Below are 21406 nucleotides of genomic sequence, written 5' to 3' on the forward strand. Positions count from 1 at the left end.
CACGGGTTGAAAATATCGGATATGTACATATATATATCAAAATATTCGGATATACAGTGCTGGCCAAATTATTAGACTAAAGAGGTTTTTTTTTTTTGTTTTTTGTACACTATTTGTACTAAAATACTATTTATTTTACCATTAAAGTACAGTACATACTGTACACTGATTATTACGTTATTTTAGCATAATTTAATGTTTGCAGCTGACAGCACTGTCTGCTTTGTTTATGTTCTTTGTTTATCTACCTACCAGGAACATAATCTCAATCAGCTTAAACAGTTCACTAGTTCTTTTTATTAGTGTGTTCTGTTATATTTAAAGTTAGTTTTAGGTGATTAGTGAGTATGTGTATGTGAGTATATATAATAGTGAGTATAAACAATTTTTTACCTCCTTTTTTTAAAAAGTTAAGAAATGGGGTAAACCTTGTGAAAAGTATGCCAAAAAGACTCTAGAACAAGAGAATAAATGTTAGATAAATATTTCACTGTTCGTTAATGTGTCTATAGTTATGTAATCAATAAAGAATTTGCTTTTAAAACAGTCTTAGTCTAATAATTTGGCCAGCACTGTATATATCAAAGTATTGGACATTTTCGAAAATATGATGATCTTTTCACACCCTGATTAGAGGTCTCACTCCTTCGTTGCACTTCCAAATCCGGCACTGGCCTTACCTGCCCACCACAATATACTAAACTGCCTGTCATTGGCCTTCCAATATATATATATATCAAATGATCGGATATTTTCGAATCCAGTGCAAAAGTAATAGCCACACATGCCAAACATTTTTTTGTTTTTAATTACATTCAGTTTTCTGTGATCATATGTGTTGCCTTACTTACGCACTTATTAGCATATAAAACTAACAGTAATGTGTGTAATGAAACTAGAAAATTCATTGTTTTTAAAATCCTTTTTTTTTATGCATTGAAAACTTTGTAACCTGGGAAAAATTCATTGAATTTATAATGCTACTTTTGCTTTAAAAGCGTTTTACTTCAGATGTTGATAGAGGGAAAGTTAGTAGAGGGGTTAACTGACTCTCTTTGACTTTCCTAAATGACTGGCATATCTGAAGGGATAACAAAATTAAATATTCAGCTGAAAAGAACATGCTTCTTGTGTAAATTCTTCTATTTCTGAAGGAAAAGAAAAAAACTGCTTAATATGTCCAATGAAGTTTTGAATGGATAGGACAAAAGATATTGACATGTTGGAATCCATTTATTTACTTTTTCCTTTATTATATGTCAAATGAATTTTTGTTAAACATCTTGGTTGACATAAAGAAATTGAGTTGAATTGAATCCAATTAAGCTCTTTCTACAATAAACAGAAATGATAACAAAACTAGAGAAAAAATAATAATAACATCAAGTATCCAGCATTCATTTGAATTTTTACATCTTGGATTCAAATTATGTTTCTGGCAATCACAAAAACTGCAATACGACCCTTCTCTTTGGGTTTACTGTCTCTACAAATGGAATGGTATGGAAATGGCCAAGAAATTTTCTCCCGTCATATTATGAGCGGTGATTTTCTAGAATATTTGATCCAGTGAGACCTGCGTAAGTTGACCACTTGCGGTGCACTACTTTAGTGGTCAACTTAAACAGGTGGTCATCTAACAATGGTTGATTTATATGACAAGGGCTGATTCCGTGCCTGAAAAATGCGATCAACATAGACAGGTGGTCAACATCACAGGTTTTACTGTATAAGGCATATAAATGAAAAAAGAAATTATGAATAAGATGCGTTAATAAGGATAAAGATTTTATGACTGATATCCACCAGTACACTTATCATAAAAATTATTTTCAGCATATAACCATAGTGTATTTTTATTTCTTATGAATCTTGAAATACTAGAAAATTACCCATCAAGGTATGACAAGTGAAAATTGCTTCTACGCTTAAACGAAGCAATTGCCTGTTTGGTGATATTTTGATAGTTGAAATTTTAACCCTCACTCCAGTGGATTAACCCTAAACTCCAGTGTTCATTGTTGACCACTTTTTCATTTCTTTATTCTCCTAAAATGCCAGTCTCACCAGTAAAACAGTTAAGTTACCGGATCCAGTCCAGCCTTGCCAAAATAAAGCCATTCCCTGCATGTCAAACATTACCAAAAAATATTATCAAATTATCATGCTATAGCAAGAGTTTCATTGTTGATGACATCAGAGCGTTACTTGGTCAGTGAATTCGCTATTATATATATGAGGATAAGAAAAAGTAATCTAGAAATATTGTATCTGATGAAGTTCTGTTGTTTAAGGGTTTTTTTTTTTTTTTTTTGTGGAAAAGAAACATAGTTTGACATCAAAAATCATCTTTTTAATGTAAAGTCTGCTTGAATAAAAGCCCTGAAAAATATACGAGTAAGATCAAACTCTACAGATAACTTGTGACTATGACAACGAAAATTTCACTCTCTAAATAAATATTAAAAACAACCATTGTCATGGTAATCTGAAAAATCAGAGCAACATCAACTTTGGTCAAGTGAGGATACTAAGCAATTTGTCACTGCTGTGAAAAAATGTAAACAGTATTTATTTACAATCAAAGATTTTTACATAGCTGTCTCTTGATAAGACAATCATGTATTGTGTATGAAAGTTACACCAAGATTCTTCTCATCTTCCAGCATCCTTGTTTCTTCATGCTTAATAAAAGTAAAGAGAAATGATTGATCACCAAAAAACGAAAAAAACTATCACAATGTTTACACATTTGCACTTACATCTCAGATTTTCCCTATTCGTTGCATTTACCAACCTACCTAATACAACAACAGTAAACTCATAATTATCTGCCATTTTTCCCACTTTGAAAAAATTAAAAAATTGCCGATGATTAACTGAATGTATATAACGACACCCATCAAATGCAAAATTTGAATGAGTGACCGGACCAGTTTCGTTCAAAAAAATTGCTGAAGAATTTTAAGTTAGTTGCGAGTGCATAAAAGATAAAATAAAAAAGTAAAGCAGACAATTTAATCAATTACATGGTCATATGTGAATATTAAATAACAGTGTCAGCCCTCTCATTAATATTGTGAAAGTAACTGATGTGCACCCCAATCTCTCCTAAATCATAGATTACCAATTTTTTTTTGTTTTTCTTGCTTCTAGGATTTTATTTGTTTGAACAATAGATATGTTCAAAATAAACATTTGAGGCATCAAACAAAAACAAAAACAAAAAAAAAAAAAAAAAAAAAAGAATTAACTTAAGTAAAATTATTTTAGAGTTATATTTTAAAGTTCTGTATTAACAATATAACTATTGCCATGATTGAAGTAAAAATAAAACTAAACCACCAGTTCAGTATTTAACCTGGTGAAATTTGACACTCGTAAAGAACACAGAATTTCGCTTTAAAAAATTTAACTTATGATTTTAATGAAAGTAAGAAGAAATTATTCTCCTAACAAATCATAGTAAGCTTCGAAAATGAGAACAATTTGATTCTCATATGGGATGCAAAGACATCACATATCTCAAAATGTAGGCATCAAAATTATGAAAACGGTAAATAAAAGAATTTATTTAAGTAAGACAGTTGGACCCCGATTTAATGAATTCATCGGGATCGAAACTTTTATACGTTAAATCGGGGTTATTAGTAAAATCAGGGTGTGAAAAAAATTTAAAAAACTGCACTTACCTTATCTAAAACCCTTAATAGCAACTGCGCAAAAATCTCCATAATTAGAAAGTGTATACTTTTTATTCAGTCCCATTTCACGACTTATTACACACCAGTTAATTTGAAATTTTAAACAACTGAGTAATTGATGTTTGACAATATCCTTGATACTTGACTCAAAATAAAGTCGCACCTCCATATATCAAATTTCCACATGTCAAAATTTTCTATATATCGAAATCCCAGCAAATTTCCATGTTCATTACATAGACAGGGACCGATTTACACACCTGGGTGTCCTGGGCGCTGACATATAGGGTGCCCCCCTCCCCACACAAAAAATATGATGGTAAGTGTTGGATATTATTTTGATAGAAAGAAAACTTTAAAATACCGATTTCATACGAAAAAAAATAATAATTAAGATGTTTTGCAAAGAAATCATTTAATATAAATCTAAAATAAATTCATGGTTTTCATGTTAAATTTTTTTTTTACAGTTGCAGATGGAAAAACTATGATACAAATGGTAAAGGTAAATCATAATGTGCTTTTTGCGCATCAATGATTCTTTATATGTTTTCTCCTTTGTTTTCTTGTAGTAAATTCATCTATAAAGTCCTCATAATCAAGTTTTAGTTCAAACTTCTTTCTATTGATAATAGAGCTAATAAAGATAATTTACCATCAGAAATGAGAGTACGCAAAGGACACTTAATTCTCTTCAATAACGAAAATGATAGTTCTCCACAACAATTGGCTAATATGATTTCATTTAATTTTAAAAAAATGTCAAATGACAAAATCTTTTTTGTTCCCTTTAATTAGAGGCCCCGAACACTGGTCACTAAAAAAAATTTGATGACAGAAATTTGGTGCTCCGGGCCCGGGCCCCGAATGCCCTGCCGTAAATCAGTCCCTGTATAGAAAAATTGTTTCCATACATCGAAAAAATCTCTATGTATCAAAAAAAATTTCCAGACATTCGTACATTTTTTTTCCACTTTAGACTGTTTGTCTCATGAAAAATGAAGGTTAGGGAAGAAAATTGTGTTCACTAAAGGTTGCTATGAAACTCATAAGGAATCTGGGGTTGAGGGGTGTGTAGATAGGTTGTTTTTCCGTTCTGGAGTTCTTAAATTCCTCAAGTTCATTTCAAATCTTAGTTGTAACCAGTAACACTGTAAAATCAGTTTCAAGTTTTCCCTTTTGTCTGTTGATTATTCCTATTCTTCTTAGCTTCAGTAAAAACCATTCAAGTTAAGTAGATTGGTCTTTTACTTTTCTCTCGATTACATTGTCAAAACGAAAAGCCCCTAATGTTGCGGATCAAGTTGAATTGCCGAAGAATGAAGATGGATGAAGGCATAAAAACGTAATTTCTGTTAATTTTTTAATTCTTAACTTTCATTTAATCCGATGCTCGTATAAAATTAGAAATTGGATTTCATACACAAAAATTAGCGTTAATTTTAATGTTTTAGGAGATTTTTATGATAAAAACAGATTGTTTCTATATATCGAAATTTCTATACATCGAATTTTTTTCTTACAATTTGCTACTTCGACATATGGAGGTACGACTGTAATTCTCCTTCGACTTTATGGAGAGAAGAAAATACTGTGTAATTTGCAACCTGCTGCATGAGATATGTTTTTACAGTTTCCAGGCCTTGTGTAAAGCATTTGAAAAAGTAAGTTTTAATGGGAGTTTCACTACGGCTTTCAGCATCGGAACCACTATTCGTTGGTTGCCCCCTTGACCTCGCCTGTCAAAAATTGATGATTCGAAGAAAAGTATTTTTCTATTTTGAACAATATGGATGTAACATTTGGAAAACAATCCAATATTTCCTAACTCAAAGTAACAAAAAAAATTTTTTTTCTTCCGCTGTCAAAATAATTCGTTAATTTGGGGTTTATTGTTTGGTAAATAGGGGTTTTTGTCTTCATTTTAATCAGGGATTTTGTTAAATCGCAAAATTTGTTAAATAGAGGTTCGTTAAATTGGTGTTCGTCTGTATATTTTTAGAATTACATTTTAACAGCTATACACAACGTATATTATTTAATTACCTACATAGTTCCAGAAAAATTAGAGTAAGGGGGAAAAATTCAAGGGAGAGAAATAAAAGCATAAATGAAAATATTTAGTTTTCAGTATTACCACACACACATACAAGTAATTTCAGTATTTAACCGGAACACAACCATCCTTAACCATGAAATATAAAAGCTTGATACATAAATAATTAAAAAATGGTGAATATAATGTGACAAAAAGAAAGCATTTGAAATTCTTCAATAAGGCAAGGAATTACATCATGCCAGTTTGTATAAATTTCTTAAAAGTACACAAGGTGCCTTGAATTATATTGTAAGACAAATAAATAAATAAAGAAGATAAATTGAATAGTACCTCCAATAATTTTGAATATTTTTGGGCAGGCTCATTATCTTCTTCATCTTGGAGTTCTTCCATTTTTCGCTTATAACTAGAAAAAGTTAAAAGTAATAAGAGAAAGAGAACTTATTTCATTTTTCTAAACTAAAATAAAGCATACATCTACACCCTCCAACATTGGCCACCCCCAGTTTTCAGTAGCACATACCATACTATGACCAACAAAACAAATACGACCAACACCTTAAAAAAACCTTTCACAAATAAAGAAAAGACTTCTTAAAATTTCAAATTACTTCAGTACAGGTATTCTAATTATTTGATTTATTTTGAAATAAAAAAAAACATTCTAAAATGACAAAAAAGCTTCCAAAAGAGTAAATAATTAAAACTATTGAATACAAAACACAGAGCATCACCCTATTACAGTTGAACCCACTTAATGGAGTAGCCAGTTTCCCATGAAAAACTAATCTAATAAGCCAAATATTCCATTATCCGGAGCCAAAATGACAAATTACAACAGTTAAGTACATTGAAAATTTATTACATTAAGTGGGATATTCTTTTAACTGATGCCAGTTCGATTGTATAAGGTTAATTTAATGAAAAATTGCTGACATAAAAAGGAATTATTTTTTCAAAATCAGATGTGAAGGAGCTAGATTTTTTTAAAAAAAAAAGTTGAATTTAATGCAAATGTCTATTTGAATGAGGAGGAAAAATAAAAAATTTTGCCACACATTTTCAGCTAATTTGAATGTGACTCAGCTTAATTTAGAGGCTAACATACATCTGCAAAAGCTGGCATCCTGAAAACTGATAGATGAGTCCATTTCTAGAACTTGGCCTTTCCATCTAATCATTGGTCAGACTGTATGCACATGGGGATGGTGCACGAAAAGAGTGGAAGGTGAAAAAAGGTCTAGAGGTTAAGGTTAGACGCCATGAAATTCAATTTTTTCCTTTTTATCTTTCCTGTCAAAAATAAAATACGGCTTTATCGGATTTTAAAACTTCTGACTGAATGACCTCTAAATGGTATTAAGCGTCAAAACTCAGGATGAATGGCCACTGTAGAATGCTCCTTTCCATTCAATTTTTAATTTCGTGAATTAAATCAATCTGCCAAGTAAAAAGTCATTTTTCAATCTATTGTCCAAACTTACACTCATTATTCATTTTATTCCAATGGTTTAATGATAAATTGAAATGCTTCAAATATACTTACGCAATATTACTTGGATTGTTTTCTTGATTTCTACATTTCTCTAACTTTTTCTCCAGAGAAGCTCTCATGGGATCATTAACCACAGCAGTTTCATTTTTTATCATCAAAAACATAGCTGTAACATATTTAACATATCTTTGTTAGTAAACAATGATATTTGTATTAGAATATTTACAACATTACCAGACATTTCAGCAAAATGGTTCCAGAATTATATAATGGGAGGCGGGGGGGAGTCAAAACATTATTTACTGTGTATAAACTACTATATTAGGTTTGGAAATATGTGGTAAAACCAAGGGCTCCAGGGCATTTTGACCCCCAGATGCATCAATTTGTACAGATGTCAAAAAAAAAAAAAAAAAAAAAAGCAGGGATGTTCAAAATGGATATTTCAATTTTCCATATACACTGCTGTAGTTGGGGGGGGGGGGGGGGGGTCACCATTCTTTAAAATGTTTGTTTGTTTTTTGTTACAAGAATAAGGCAAATGTAAATTTGTTTGGGTGAATCCTATTAAACCCCAATGTGAGTTCCATCAATTTTTTTTTTCACCTGCAGCATGTACATGCAGGTATGTACATGCGTACAAACCTATAGTTGTAGCAAATAAACTAGACAACCAAAACTAATCTAGGGATGATTCAAATGGAATTTTAGATTGAAATTCGCAAGGGAATTTTTCTTGAAAACAATTCTTACTTTGTTTTGTGTATAAATAAGACCGCTTGATTGTACGGATTGACCCACTTAATTTTCATCTTTGTTTAAGCACCAATGAATGGAAATAGGACTGCGGAAAGACTTTATGAACAACCAACCTGTATTATTCACCCATAATAGGTGATAGATCTAAAACAGTGGTGCTCAACCTATGGCTCGGCGGCAAGACAATACAATAATATATTACGAATTGAAAACTATTTTCTGGAAACCTCCAAAACCAACAATGATCTTCATTCGGTAATAAGAATTGTCATTGCAAATTTGGAGTCAAATGGTCAGAAATTGGTTTCTAAAAGACAGATGGAAACTTGGTATTCATTTTTAAAAAGCATATAGTAATGATGACAACAATTCTTCATTTGTAAATTTTTTTTTTCAGAACTTTCCTATGTTATACAGTTATTTTGTATTTGTTCTGGCCGGCAAGAGTCATCTTAATATAAGGTGCGGCCTGTGGGCCAAAAAAAAAAAAAAGATGACGATTTAAAACAATAACTGAAAACTAAATAAGTAAAATACTAACTTCTGATGGCTTCTCGCATGTAATTTATTTTGTCCTGCATACCAACAAATAAAATGTCATACATGTATCTATAAAAAAAAAAGTCTAATTAAAACAAACAGATAAAGGCCATTCCATGTAAGAGAACGGGACATTTGAAGTAGTTATGTCACGAAATTTTGTTCTATAAATAAAAATAAAACTAGCTAGAAATTTTATTTTTGATAGCAACCGTAAGGGTTTGTCATAAGAATTATATAGAACACTATAAGTTAATGTCTTTAAATAAAATAATGGAAGAATATGTAATAAAATGCTCGTGACGGGACAGGACTCATGTGTCCCATTCTGTCACAGGCATTTTATTGCAGGTCGTTCACTTTTTTTTCTTCAAACTGACTAATTTTTGATGTTCTACATAGTTCTTATGACTAATCTTTACTGTTTGAATCAAAAATAAAATTTCTATCTTGTATCATTTGTATTTATGAAGCAAAATTTAGTGACAAAACTACTGAAAAAAATCCCATTTCGTCACAAGGAATAGGCTCAGCACATAAATATTTTCATAATTTGTACTATGTGAAGCAATTCCACTGTTAAAATTACAACTAAGTATGCGAAAAAAAAGTTAATCAGGGATGAATGCGCGCTCATAAAAAAAATACCTGAAAGTTTTAAAGAGAAAATGGAGATCGGTGTGTTATTTTTTTGACAGAGGCCCCTAATGCTTAAATATGCACAATTTTACACATCGATACATTAGCTGCTTTGAATAAACAAATAAGACACATTTCTCATTTTCAAATATTTTCGTCAGTCAAGATATTGTGTATAATACGTGCAATTAAATGGTTAATGAGTTATATAGGGATACTTTTGTGTGTATAAGCTGGTATTATACTAATAATCTCCAAAAAATTATTTTAATGAAAATACAAAAGTCACACAGCAGTTTCTGTTAGTCTCTCACAAATATTTTTAAAGTGATGAAAGAAGCAAAACATCAGAGGGGGAAAAAAATTCCCCTCCCCTAAAAAAGTATTCATATTGAATAGAAAAAAACAAAACAAAAGTAGGCATTTGACTGAAATCTCAAAACTACCATCACATTGTAATGAAGATAACTTCCTAATAAAAACTTATACATGGGATTTGGCAGATTGCATTCAGGGGACATACAAGAAGGAGGTTTATAGGGTTCAAACCCCTCCGAAAATTTTAAAAACTATTTTAAATAATGCCTTTTGTTCGTCATAAAGATTTCTCAACAAATGAGTTTGGTAAAACCATCCCTGGAACAAAAGCCTGGTTACGGCCCAGATGCATTATTCAAAAAAAAAAAAAAAAAAAACTTGTTTAATGCATTTTATGAGTTTTTGACACAAATGCTTGAAACAGCAACCTCGTGGAATTTAATTGTTGATAAAATTATGAGAAAAACCACGACTGTTTTTTTTTTTTATTTTTTATTTTTAGGAATAAATAGAAATGCACACTGAAAAATGTATTACTTACCCATCTATGCTTTCTTTAAATTTTAACGCTCCATATGCAATAGCAGCTAAAGCAATCTGAAAGAAAGAATATCAATTTCAAAATTATTATAAAACATTAAACATGCAATTATACTTCATTTTGCCTTTTCACCATTGCACATAAAAACTTTTCCTAATTTTTTTTGAAACTTTTTGGAAAATTTACTTCACTAAAACCTTTTCTTTCATAATTAATACCACAATGAAAATTAGAAATCTGAAACAATTACTTTCTTTTTAATTTTAAGAACTAAATAGATTTAAAATTTCAACAGTGTTCAAAAGGTCAAAAATAATTTCACATCACTGAATGGCAAAATAAACTTTTTTTTTTTTTTATATAAGTCAGGTATTTTTCAAACCTTCTATATTGGCCTCAAGTTATTTTCTTGGTTGCAGTGTGATTCTCAAATTCAGAAAGCACCATAACTGTGTGCAATCCATACCTCAGGTATGGATTTGATTGGAAAAATTTTAACTCTCCTTTTTCCTACATGAAAAATCTAAGATATTATATGCAAAAATGTGAAACAAGTACTTCAAAACGCAATTTAAATTTTGCTAAAATAAAGTTCCTTTTTAGCATTTTTGAAAACGGTGGCAAAAAATTCACATTTTACGTATTTTTGTGCTACATCAAAAGAACACACATATTTCTCAATCAATCCTGGTATTTTTCATCATCATAGAATTTGATCCTAAGATGGAAGAACCATGTTCACACTGATTTTCTGCTGCTCTGTTCCTGCGCATAACAGAAATGTCTTAAATCCATAATTTAATGTAAAAATGTAGCTGCAACATGCTAAATCCTAATTCAAACTCAAATAATAATGACACAATAAATAAAATACTAATCTCAAAAAACTACTTAAGCAAATTGTAACTTGAAAATATTTGGAACTTATCTGCCATTGACTCTTTTGACTTCATAAAATTTATTTAATCTAGGTTTTGTATTAAAACACATTAATGCTTTAATGGGGGAGGGGGGTGCACCATTTCCTGAAACGTTTGGTTTTCTAGAGTAAAATTATACAAATTCAATGCATGATTAAAACGAAAAATTAATGTAAATAAAGCATAAATTTTGCTGAAAATACAGCAGATACCTATTTCAATGCAAAAAAACTCGACACACAACAAAAAGTCATGAGAGCACAAACCACAACCACATGGACACCAGTATATATGTTACCGTTAAAGTATATAATGCATTTATTTTATAGAATACCTAGTTATTCCATGAAATAACTGATTGTGTCCGTTAAAGTGTGTAATATTTTATTAATTTGACACTTTAACTAGTTATTCTATGAAATAACTAGGTATTCTATAAATAAACTATTGAGATGGTTAAAGTGTAAAATAAACAATTTATCTAAAATGAAATAACTAGGTATACTATAACTTAACTTATGATAGCAGACCCCGAAGTGGTTTTTTGGGGGGGAAAAGTAGGAAATAAGGAATCAAAAATTGAAAAAGCAGGAAAAGTAGGAAAAAAAATCACTTAAAAAAGTAGGAAAAAATAGGAAGCGATGGGACTACACACATGTCAAGAGGAAACAAATTTAGAGTAAATTTTATTTCTACTGTAAAATAAACTAACAGTATTTTTGATTTAAAACTGTCCCAAAAATTAACTAACAGTACTTTTGAAGTAATAAAGGGATTTAATGAAAGGCTGAGTCTCAAAAACAAAACGAAAGAAACAAGCTGACAAACATTAGTATGAAAAATAAACTGGTGGAAACAAAGATATATGAAAACAAAATCCGAACAAAAAAACACTTTCGAACAATACAGTAATAAAATTTTTAAGTGTGAAAGAATAAAATGCAATATAGCGATCGCAAAAAAATAAATAAATAAATAAAATAAAATAAAATAAATAAAATAAAATAAAACTCATATTTTGGTGCAATAAAACCATTTTTGTCAAAGATTTGTTTTATCAAAAACGAAAAAATTCCTTCGAGAGCATCCATTTATGATTTGAAAATAGTACTAACACTTTCAGCTCCGGTTGTCATAAACCATGATACAATAAGCAAAGCAAATATTAAATTAGTTTTAGTTAAAAATAATCAGCAGCTGACATGTATTCTTGCATAAACAGGGGCAGATGTTTGAATTTGAAGAAAAAGGAAAAAGACTGAAAATGCAGAACTAAAGTAAATTTGTTCCTTAATATGGGATATAAAATTTATAATAAAATAATTAAACTAAATAAATAAAATAAGTAAACTATAGGGTATGTATTATGTTGTGTACTTTTAGCATTCAACATAAATTTTTAGTTTCAGGCACGTCATTTATGGGGAGTCAGTGGGGTCAATTTCTCCCCTCACTGGCTTTGGCAAATTAAAGCTTAACTATACAAGTTTGTGCAGTTTCTGTTGTTTTCAGATAAAATTTGCATTCAGTATACATCCTTTGCTAGCCACCACCGGGGAAAATCAGAATGACGGGCCAGTTTTAATTTGAATCAAGCAATAAAAACGAATAGTTTTATTGGTTTGATGATTTTTTACCTCTTTCTTGTTCCAAAATTTGTCACTGAAAAAAAAGGAAAAATACATGCATGGTAAACATAACATTTTTATCAAAGCCAAAGATCAGTTACTAATGCTCTCTGTGCATAAAATCAAAGACATGTAGTTTCGTTCGATCCTCATCACACGATAAAAATATTCATTCGGAAATTGTTCACGAAATTGAGAGTGAGGGGGGAGCATCTGGTATCAAATGCCAGCATATATCTCTTCCACCCCCCTTGATCAGGCACCCTGAGTACAATAACTTACAGTAGATTCGCCGCATCGGTATAATTGCCGCACCCCGAAAAGAGTAAGAGTCTGTCAAAAAAATGTATATGTTCCGAAATGCCGCATTGTCATAAATGCAACACATAAAAATATGAGCTACTCCTCGATATTGATGATATATTAGAGTAGAAAATACCCATTAAAAAGGAAAAAAAATACAGTACATATTTGCTTCTGGCTCTATCCCCAAACTTTTAAAAATGTAAAGAAATAAAAACGGAATCTCGCATTTAAATTGATTTCCAGTTTTTCGGGGGAACGTTTTGCTCATCTAGGTTTTGCCGTATACACTCTTTGCAAGGAAAGAAAATGAAATTTTATAAAATTTTATAATCATGTTTACGATTTAGAATGAACAATAATCATGTTTATGTATGAAAAAAGTTGGTTTCCGCTATTATTTTTGAAGTGATCCGTTTTTGCGAATTTCTGTTATCTGTGCCTTTTATTTTGTACTAACATCAATAAAATATGTATAGTGCACAGGTTTTTCATTTTTTGCTTCCTTAAGTTTCTTTTATGGTTTTTCATTGCCTTTCTGTTTAAATAGAGCTCCATTTCACTTGTAATCAACTATACAAAAAATTGGCAAATAGGAAATTCGGCTTTTCCCGCATTTTTTGGACAGTTGGTCCTTTAATTTAATTAAAGCTTCTAATTGAGGGGTAAAAAATATATAATTGCATCAGAATGGGCCAGTATCTCTTTCTTTATTGTTTCGTTAAAACAGTAGGACTGAAGTCGGGGCGATAAAAAGAAAGGTCGATCATAAACGCCGCAACGCCATAAAAGGCACTTACGAATATTTAACTTTTAAACACTCAGACGCCGCAGTGTTCCTTCCAGAAATTACTGTAGTCAGTGAATTGAAAACTTAGGATTCGCTTGTTTCTTCTGCTTTTTAAAATTGAAACATGCAGAAAATTATCAGTGCGGCATTGTAAAAATAAGAAAAAATGTACAATTAGAAGTGCTATACTAAAGAAAGAAAAAGTAGGAAAAAAAGGAAAAAGTAGGAAAATAAGGAGAGAGCTCTAAAAAGTAGGAAAAAGTAGGAAAAATAGGAACTCTTCGGGGTCTGTGATAGGCAATTAAAATGAAAAAGAGGCAATTTATCTAATTTATGCAGCATATAAATGGTATTTATGGAAACGTACCATAAAGTCATTTGTTACAACAAGGATTACTAGAATGACATTTGGAAATTACAAAGAACATTATTTTTAAAACAAAAACATTTTTTGTTGACACACTGGGTTTTACACGAACATTTTTTAAATCCCTGACCAGTACCTAAACTTTGAGCTGTAGTAACCAACCAGAGCGATATTTCTGTATCCGCACATAACACTTTAACGGGCTGCAGATCACTATTCTATGAAATAACTAGTTAAACCATGAAATACAAGAGAGTTTTACACTCTAACGGACACTATCAGTTATTCCGTGAAATAACTAGGTCTATGAAATAACAAATTTCATACTTTAACGGTAACATATATACCAAATGTGTTAGATATGTACCAGTGTTCAAATGGCTGAGGTTGTGCTCTCCCATGACTTTTTGTTGCGTGCCACACATTTTTGCACTGACGAAAAGCCTACATTGTAGTCTTGAAATAGCTACATGCTGTGCTTTGGGAAAATATAAGCTTCATTTATGTTGTTTTTCATTGCAATTGAATTCTAGCAGGAAGCTTATTTGATTAGATTCTATTTAAATTTAATGTATATTGGTTTCAAACCACCTCAAAAAATAAATAAGTAAATAAAAACAAAAACAAAAAATTTGTTTTTAATATTATAGCTGGAAAGTAATTTTTAGCCTAACAAAAGGACACCAACCATGGGAACCTATAACAAAGTATGTCCCACCAAATGACTTCTTACAATGGGGTTGTTTCCAAAATTTTAAAAGAATTTTTTTCTGAAAGAGCATGCTTAAAAACATAGGATCTAACCATTTTTTAAACAATTTAACAAAGTTTAATATTTTTTAACAATTATTTTAAACGGTGCAATTTCATTTTTTATGCTTCTGCACATGACATCACAAGTGATGAAATGCCATCCACTGATGCCTTTAGCTCAGAGCGCAATATTTAATTCCCTTCTGAATTATCATAAGATGGAAACGCGGTAGACAGCAAGCATCAGCATTCAGCACGCCAGTGGAGATGCACGAAAGTACATCACATGTGACGTCATAAAGACCATGCCTTATTTTCAAAAAGTAAGCATTGGGAAATGAAAGTTTTTCTCGCAGCATGCTATTTTTTTTTTTTGTTTATTCTATCAATTTTAGCAACTAAAAGCAGTACTTTTTACTGAAAGAAACAACCCCATTACAACATTGGTAGTAATAAATTTTAATTAAATGCTTCATCATATCTAGAACATTGTCATTATATGCATTTAAATCAGAGGTGATAAATGATAGAGTGCACAGGGAGAAATGTGCACAACTTTTGAGGGGGAAAAGGAAATGAGAAAATTTTTCTGTGTCTGAACAAACATACAGTCAGAGATATTCCTCGAGTTTTTTTTTTTTTTTTTGAAGGCGCAAAAGTACTCCTCGACATCTTTTACAGGGGTAAAATTTATTGGAAGAGTGAAATACAGGAAAAAAAATAAGACTATAACAGTGATCAATTCCATTAAACTTCCTTTCTAAGCATAAGATGGCAGAAATCAGGGAAAGAAAATTTATGCTCTATTTTGACTCTTTAACCTTCAAGATTTGGGGGAGGGGGGAGGGTGAAACACTGAAACATTATTTTTAACACACATTTTAAATATTCTCTCCCCCCCCCCCTCTTAACCCAAACGCTCTCCAAGGTTGTGGGGTTTGTTAATGTTTTATTCAAATTGCAAGCCTAAAACGGATCTAACAGTCATTCAAAAGTAGTTTTAGGAAATTGATTTAAAATGAAAATTCAACAGAGAGAAAGAATTAAAAATACATGAAGGCAAAAACAGATTCAACAGTTTTATAGACCTTCTGACACATCCAAAACTGATAGATTTAATGGCTTAGTTCATTTGCTTAGAGCATTCTTTTCACTTTAACGTAATTATATAGTCATATTATTGTTTGCTTTACTTAAAAAATGAACATTATATTTCAACAACTTTGGTTTTGGCAATGTTTAACTAGCAAATAAGGGCTCTGAAGTTTGGACCAGCTTGGCAAAAAATTTTGGAAATTAACCATTCCTGTGACTTATTCGGTCTTTTGTTAGCTTTCGTGGTTCATTAAACTTCTTTCAGCTGAAATTCATTCTTTCACCATAATGCAATGAAATTTGCAAAATCATAATCTCAAATATGTGGAACAATTCATTAAGAATTTGGGTTTTATTTATTTATTTTTTTAAATAGCTTACAACACAATATAAAACTTGAATTTTAAATGCAAAGCTTGAAAAAGCACTTGACAAAATTTTTTAAGAGTATTTTAGGTTTTCAATGCATGAAATATGTTTGTAGGGTAGGGCAGCAAAAAAATATCTCTTCATGTAGCTGCTACAACAAATGCACACCACAAGTTGGTTAAACTACAAGTTGCTTATACAAAGGCAACTAACACAAAGGTCTGTAAACATGATAAGCTTTCATAAAACTCATGGCCGTTTAATATTTTGACGGAAAATCAAAATACTTATTAATATTTTTTTGCAACTATCTTAATAATATTTATCTGAAATTTGACAAAAGAAACATTTTAAAGAATTTCTGAAGCGTTTTTGGAGTCTAATATGTAGTGAGAAAAAAAACGGTAACTTAACGTAACTAATGCGATGCTTCAATTTGAATTAAAACATTTTTACATGTTATTATAGATATCAATACTTTGCGACGTGTTGTTTGAAGCAACAGTACAAATATTTGGCCAATCAACATTCAAGTATTTAGAGCAATAACTGGTCAATTGACTACAGTTAATGTTGGTCACAAGACTTTGTTTTCAATAGTTATGAAAAATGTGACAATATCCACATCAGCAGTCGGCAACCTAAATTAACTGATGATCTACTTTCCAAGTTTAGTGGACACCAAGATTGACTTGAGGAGGGGGGGGGGGAGGGGGCTGATGCACATACAATAGACTTGACTAACTGCAAGTTAAAAAAAAAAGATTACTAATTTATTTTTTTGAAACTTAAAATTTTTTAAACTTAGCATTAGATTTAAAATTTTTAATTTTTTACACATCATTTTGCTTTATTCATGAAATAATAATTCATTATCCTTAATTTACAGTTAAAGTTACCTCTTGATGTGGGTTTTTTACAACCTTTTTAATTAAAACAATATGCAAATCCTATTCGAAAAATGTTTGGGCTTGAAAAAAAAATTGTAAAACAATCACAATAAGTTTAATTTGTAAGTCTGCCTTTTTCAGGGTATTTTTTTAACAACAAAAGGTAAAAAACATTTTGTTAAACATTAAAAATTGCGGCACTTCCAGACATACAAAAAAGTTTTTAAAATTTTTCAAAGAACATTTGATTTGAAAGATGGGGCATCGCCTCCCTCCCCCCCCCCCCCCCGCCCCCTCCTACATTTTTTTCCTTTTAGAAAATGATATTTATTTAAAACAACATTCAGGACCTGACAAAAAAAAAAAAAGGGTCCTGCCTGAATGCTGTTGCAATTGATGGGCTGCTGACCGCTGCTCAAAATGATAACATGTAATTAAAAACTTTACTTGAGGAGGTGAGTATAGAAAACAAGCATCTGAGTATTGAATTTTCTCCAGGAAATCATCTATTGCAGGGCGTAGTCGCTCAGGGTCCTGAATTTTAGAATATCTTGTCTGCAAAAAAAAAAAAAAAAAAGTAAGATAAAAATTCTGAATAAAAAAATATTATGGTAACAATATATGTTATAGGCTTGAGAAAATAGCAAAAATATCAATGAAGCAAAAAGTATGCCTGCAACGTTACTACAGTAAGGTGAATAAATAACTAGTTGAAATAAAAGCATCAAAATACTCACAAGCAATGAACATTTTGTTAGGTTTGTTTTAAATTTGTATTCAAAAATTTCAGGAAATTATTTCTGAAAAATATTCAAAAAGTGGAGGGAATATAATTGAGCAAGTTGATAGTTAATATCTGTATCTCAGAGCCAGACTGATTAGGTCCAAAAATTGTGATTTTCTGTTTATTAGTGCATGGTATGAGAATCCTATTCCGCAGCGAGCCATGTGAATGTAATTCTAAAATAAACCCTTTGTAATTACAGTAGAAGTTACAGTTATAACGCTGACATGTATAACGCAATTCTCTATAAACCGCACAACTTTTCAGACGTAAACAATAGGTTTTGAAACTTGAAAAATCCCTCTGTTTTGCTTTGCAAACAAAAAAATTGTTTGGCAAATTAAATTTTGAAAGTTTTTTTCATCTTTCCATCATAATTCAAAGCTTTTAAATTTAAAATTAGTAATCATAATATACAGAAAATACCAGATGGCTCTTGAAAATGCAGCTGTTATGCAAACCATGAAGCAAGCAGAAGTGCAGGATAATGCACTTTCTTTTGATTGTGAAACATATTTATTTGTGAATAACTAATTGTAATATTGGTGTTTTAATATTCATTGCAGATAAAACTCATTCTGAAGGGCTCATATATAGATATATTCTGAATGTTAGTTTCAAAATTTGTGAAATGATCCATATAATGCAAAAACCTGTATAATGCAAAAGCTGTGGCCCCAAGGCAGGGCCGCGCCATCCCTATGTGCAAGGTCGTGCGGCGCACGATGGCGCCACAGCCAAAAAGGCGCCGAGCTCTACGAATCAATGCTCCAAATGAGAGAAAAAATCTCCAATCAAAAAAATAAAATTGATCTTTTCATTTTTCTATTAAAGTACCTGTGAAATTATACTGCTCATTTAAACAAACAATCCTCCTTGCTGCCTATCTATCAGGGGGGAAAAATGCCTTGTTGTGTCTGAATATGCTATTCAGAAGCGCAACCTTTTACACTGAAAACACGTGATCCTAGTTAATGCATACATCGGCATTTTTCTTCATATGTGGAGTCATGAATGTTATTTCGGTATGTCTATAATTTCACACGGTTGAGCATACGAAGCAGGGCAAGAAATTTGCTATTTCCCATTTTTGTTCTTGCGGTGAATATGTTATAATTTGTGCAATATGTCGTTTTGTGATTTTTAACTTCTGTCTTTGGTAATTCCACTGCATCATATTATCATACATTAAAAAATATGGTTAGTACATTAGAATATTATTCACTTGTGTGTAATATGCATTTTTGTAGACAAGAATTTAGATTAACTTTTAGTTCCGATAAGTAACGACTTGACCATGATTACTCAATTCCTTCATCCCCTTTTTCTTCAACTATTTGTGTATTAAATTTAAGAAAGAGCTTTGGACAATGTGTTTGTTTTAGACATTAAATTCAATGCCTTTTTAGCGACTTTGTAAGTTGGAAATATTCGTTTTAACGGCAAGTTTCAGTTTCAGATTTTAAAGCGGAATATCTTCTGCAATATTATCCTTTAATTCAGAAACATAATCAGTCACCTCCTGTTTCGTGGCACAACCAGAGTTGTCCAGAGGATACCGACATCCCTTTGGTTGCACCGCCCCTTGCCCCCTCCCGTCCAGAATGCTTAGTTGAATGTTTTTCAAAAATATTTATTTCTGAATGGGGGGGGGGGGGGGGGACGCGTCCAACAAAGTGATTTTAATAAGGAAAAAATAATGACGTTGGGTTAAAACTTTAATATCCACAAATTGGTCAGCTACTCCCCCTCCGTCCTATTTCTTTTCTTTTTTCTAGTTCGTCTGAAAATAAAAAAGTTTTCAAAATGTTACTCTGCCGAATCGCTGCCCCCCGCCCCTTCCCGCTAAAAGTACTACGGAGCATCTCAAATTGCGTTTCCAGATCTTCAATTTCACAAAATTTTGAGAAAGCTCCCGAATCCGAAACAACATTGCTTGAAACTCTGTTCAAAAATCACTTAAATTGCGTTTTTAGAGCTTCAATTTCGAAAGAATGCCGGCCCTAATGTCACCAAATATGGTCTTACAGTCACGTTTTTAAGACTTCGTTTTCAGAAAATATTCGGTCAAAGGCCTCCGAACCTCCTATCTTAAATATCATAAAAACTTAAATTTTTCATAGGTCTTTTGAAAAACCTACGTTAGAATAGCCTCTGAACCACTTTTCCTAATATCATAGAATACTGCTTAGGTTTTTAAGACCTTAATTTTGAAAAAAAATTCAGGTGGGGGGGGGGGGGGAGCTCCAGAATTTCCTTCTTGTAAAAATCTTCAACGTGTCTTTAATTGTGTTTTTGTTCAATTTCGAAAAATTGGTGGAGATAAAAGGGGAATAGATTTCTATCTATTTTTCAAAGAAAAAAATCGATGGGGTAGAATCTCAGAGTTCCATTCCTTATTCTAGTGTCTATAGATATGAACTACACAATTATGTTTTAAGACTTCCCACTTCTATAAATTTCCACAGATCGCCTAGTACCCTTTTCTCCCATAACACCACCAAAGACCGTCTAAAATTGCGTTTTTCAAACTACATATTTCAAAAATTTTCCGGGGCGAATCCCCGGACCCCTCTCATTAAAAGAGTTTTTTTTTTTTCAATTTGTGCCCCCTAAACCTATTTTTTAGTTGCGTCACTGCTCCTGTTGTCATGTTTTGACAGGCATAAAAGTTTTATTAATTATTCATCACTTAGAGATTAGGTATAGATATTCAAAGTGGCTTTAACTTAGATATTAATATATTTTCGTCTTCCTAAACGCATTAGCATATCAGAGAAGCTGCTGAACTCAAAATAATTTCGAGATACGAAGTAAAAACGTACACCATATTGCGAAATCAAATATTCACACTTTTTTCTTTTTCTTTTTGTATAAATGCCAAACTTTTTTTTCCCCGTTTTATATTTGTCTACAAAACCTCCCACCAGGTGTTAACTATATTTTCCTCGAGCGCCAGAGCATAAAGGCGCTCAAAAGACATTTGCACGACGGCGCCGATCAGGCTTGGCGCAGCCCTGCCCCAAGGTGTACGTTATAACGGTCTTCTACTGTGTTAACCAGTGCTAAAAGAGAGTGAATTTCATCTTTTGCATGCGCCAGACAATCTTTTTTCCTCTCTCCTATCAAGCAGCTATTGTGTAACTTACGCTGTTCTGGATCTGAGCAGGGGCGCAAACAGAAATTTTGGGGCCCGTCACAAACGACTTTTATGGCCCCCCTCCTCATTGTTTACCTCTACATCTCTACATATATTTCATTGAAATTAAGCATAAATAATTGCTAAAATAATTATACTGAAACACATCTAATAACTCACTAGGCTTTTACAAATTAGAGAACCATAATCAAGAGGTTTGTACTATTGAAATATCATATGAGACAGTGAGAAGCAAAGTGATGTAAGTGAGGAATTAAAAATTTTGAAATCAACCAGTACAAATGGTAGGAGA

The 21406-nt window shown here is 31.6% G+C and overlaps 1 protein-coding gene across 2 annotated transcripts in view; it reads right to left on the bottom strand.

The window, feature by feature from the left end:
- Positions 1-2553: 2553 nt before the first annotated feature.
- Positions 2554-21406, bottom strand: part of LOC129229498 (cyclin-H-like) — a 36009-nt gene continuing 17156 nt past the window's right edge. For both annotated transcript variants that reach the window (XM_054863814.1, XM_054863815.1), the window contains 6 exons: positions 17618-17725; positions 10056-10111; positions 8559-8626; positions 7310-7424; positions 6094-6169; positions 2554-2684 (listed from right to left, as the gene is read on the bottom strand). In XM_054863814.1, the coding sequence (XP_054719789.1) occupies positions 2619-2684; positions 6094-6169; positions 7310-7424; positions 8559-8626; positions 10056-10111; positions 17618-17725 (489 nt within the window). In that variant the 3' untranslated portion in view covers positions 2554-2618. The remainder of the gene's footprint in view (positions 2685-6093; positions 6170-7309; positions 7425-8558; positions 8627-10055; positions 10112-17617; positions 17726-21406) is intronic.

This window comes from Uloborus diversus, chromosome 9, assembly GCF_026930045.1.
Source record: "Uloborus diversus isolate 005 chromosome 9, Udiv.v.3.1, whole genome shotgun sequence".
NCBI classification, from domain to species: domain Eukaryota; kingdom Metazoa; phylum Arthropoda; class Arachnida; order Araneae; family Uloboridae; genus Uloborus; species Uloborus diversus.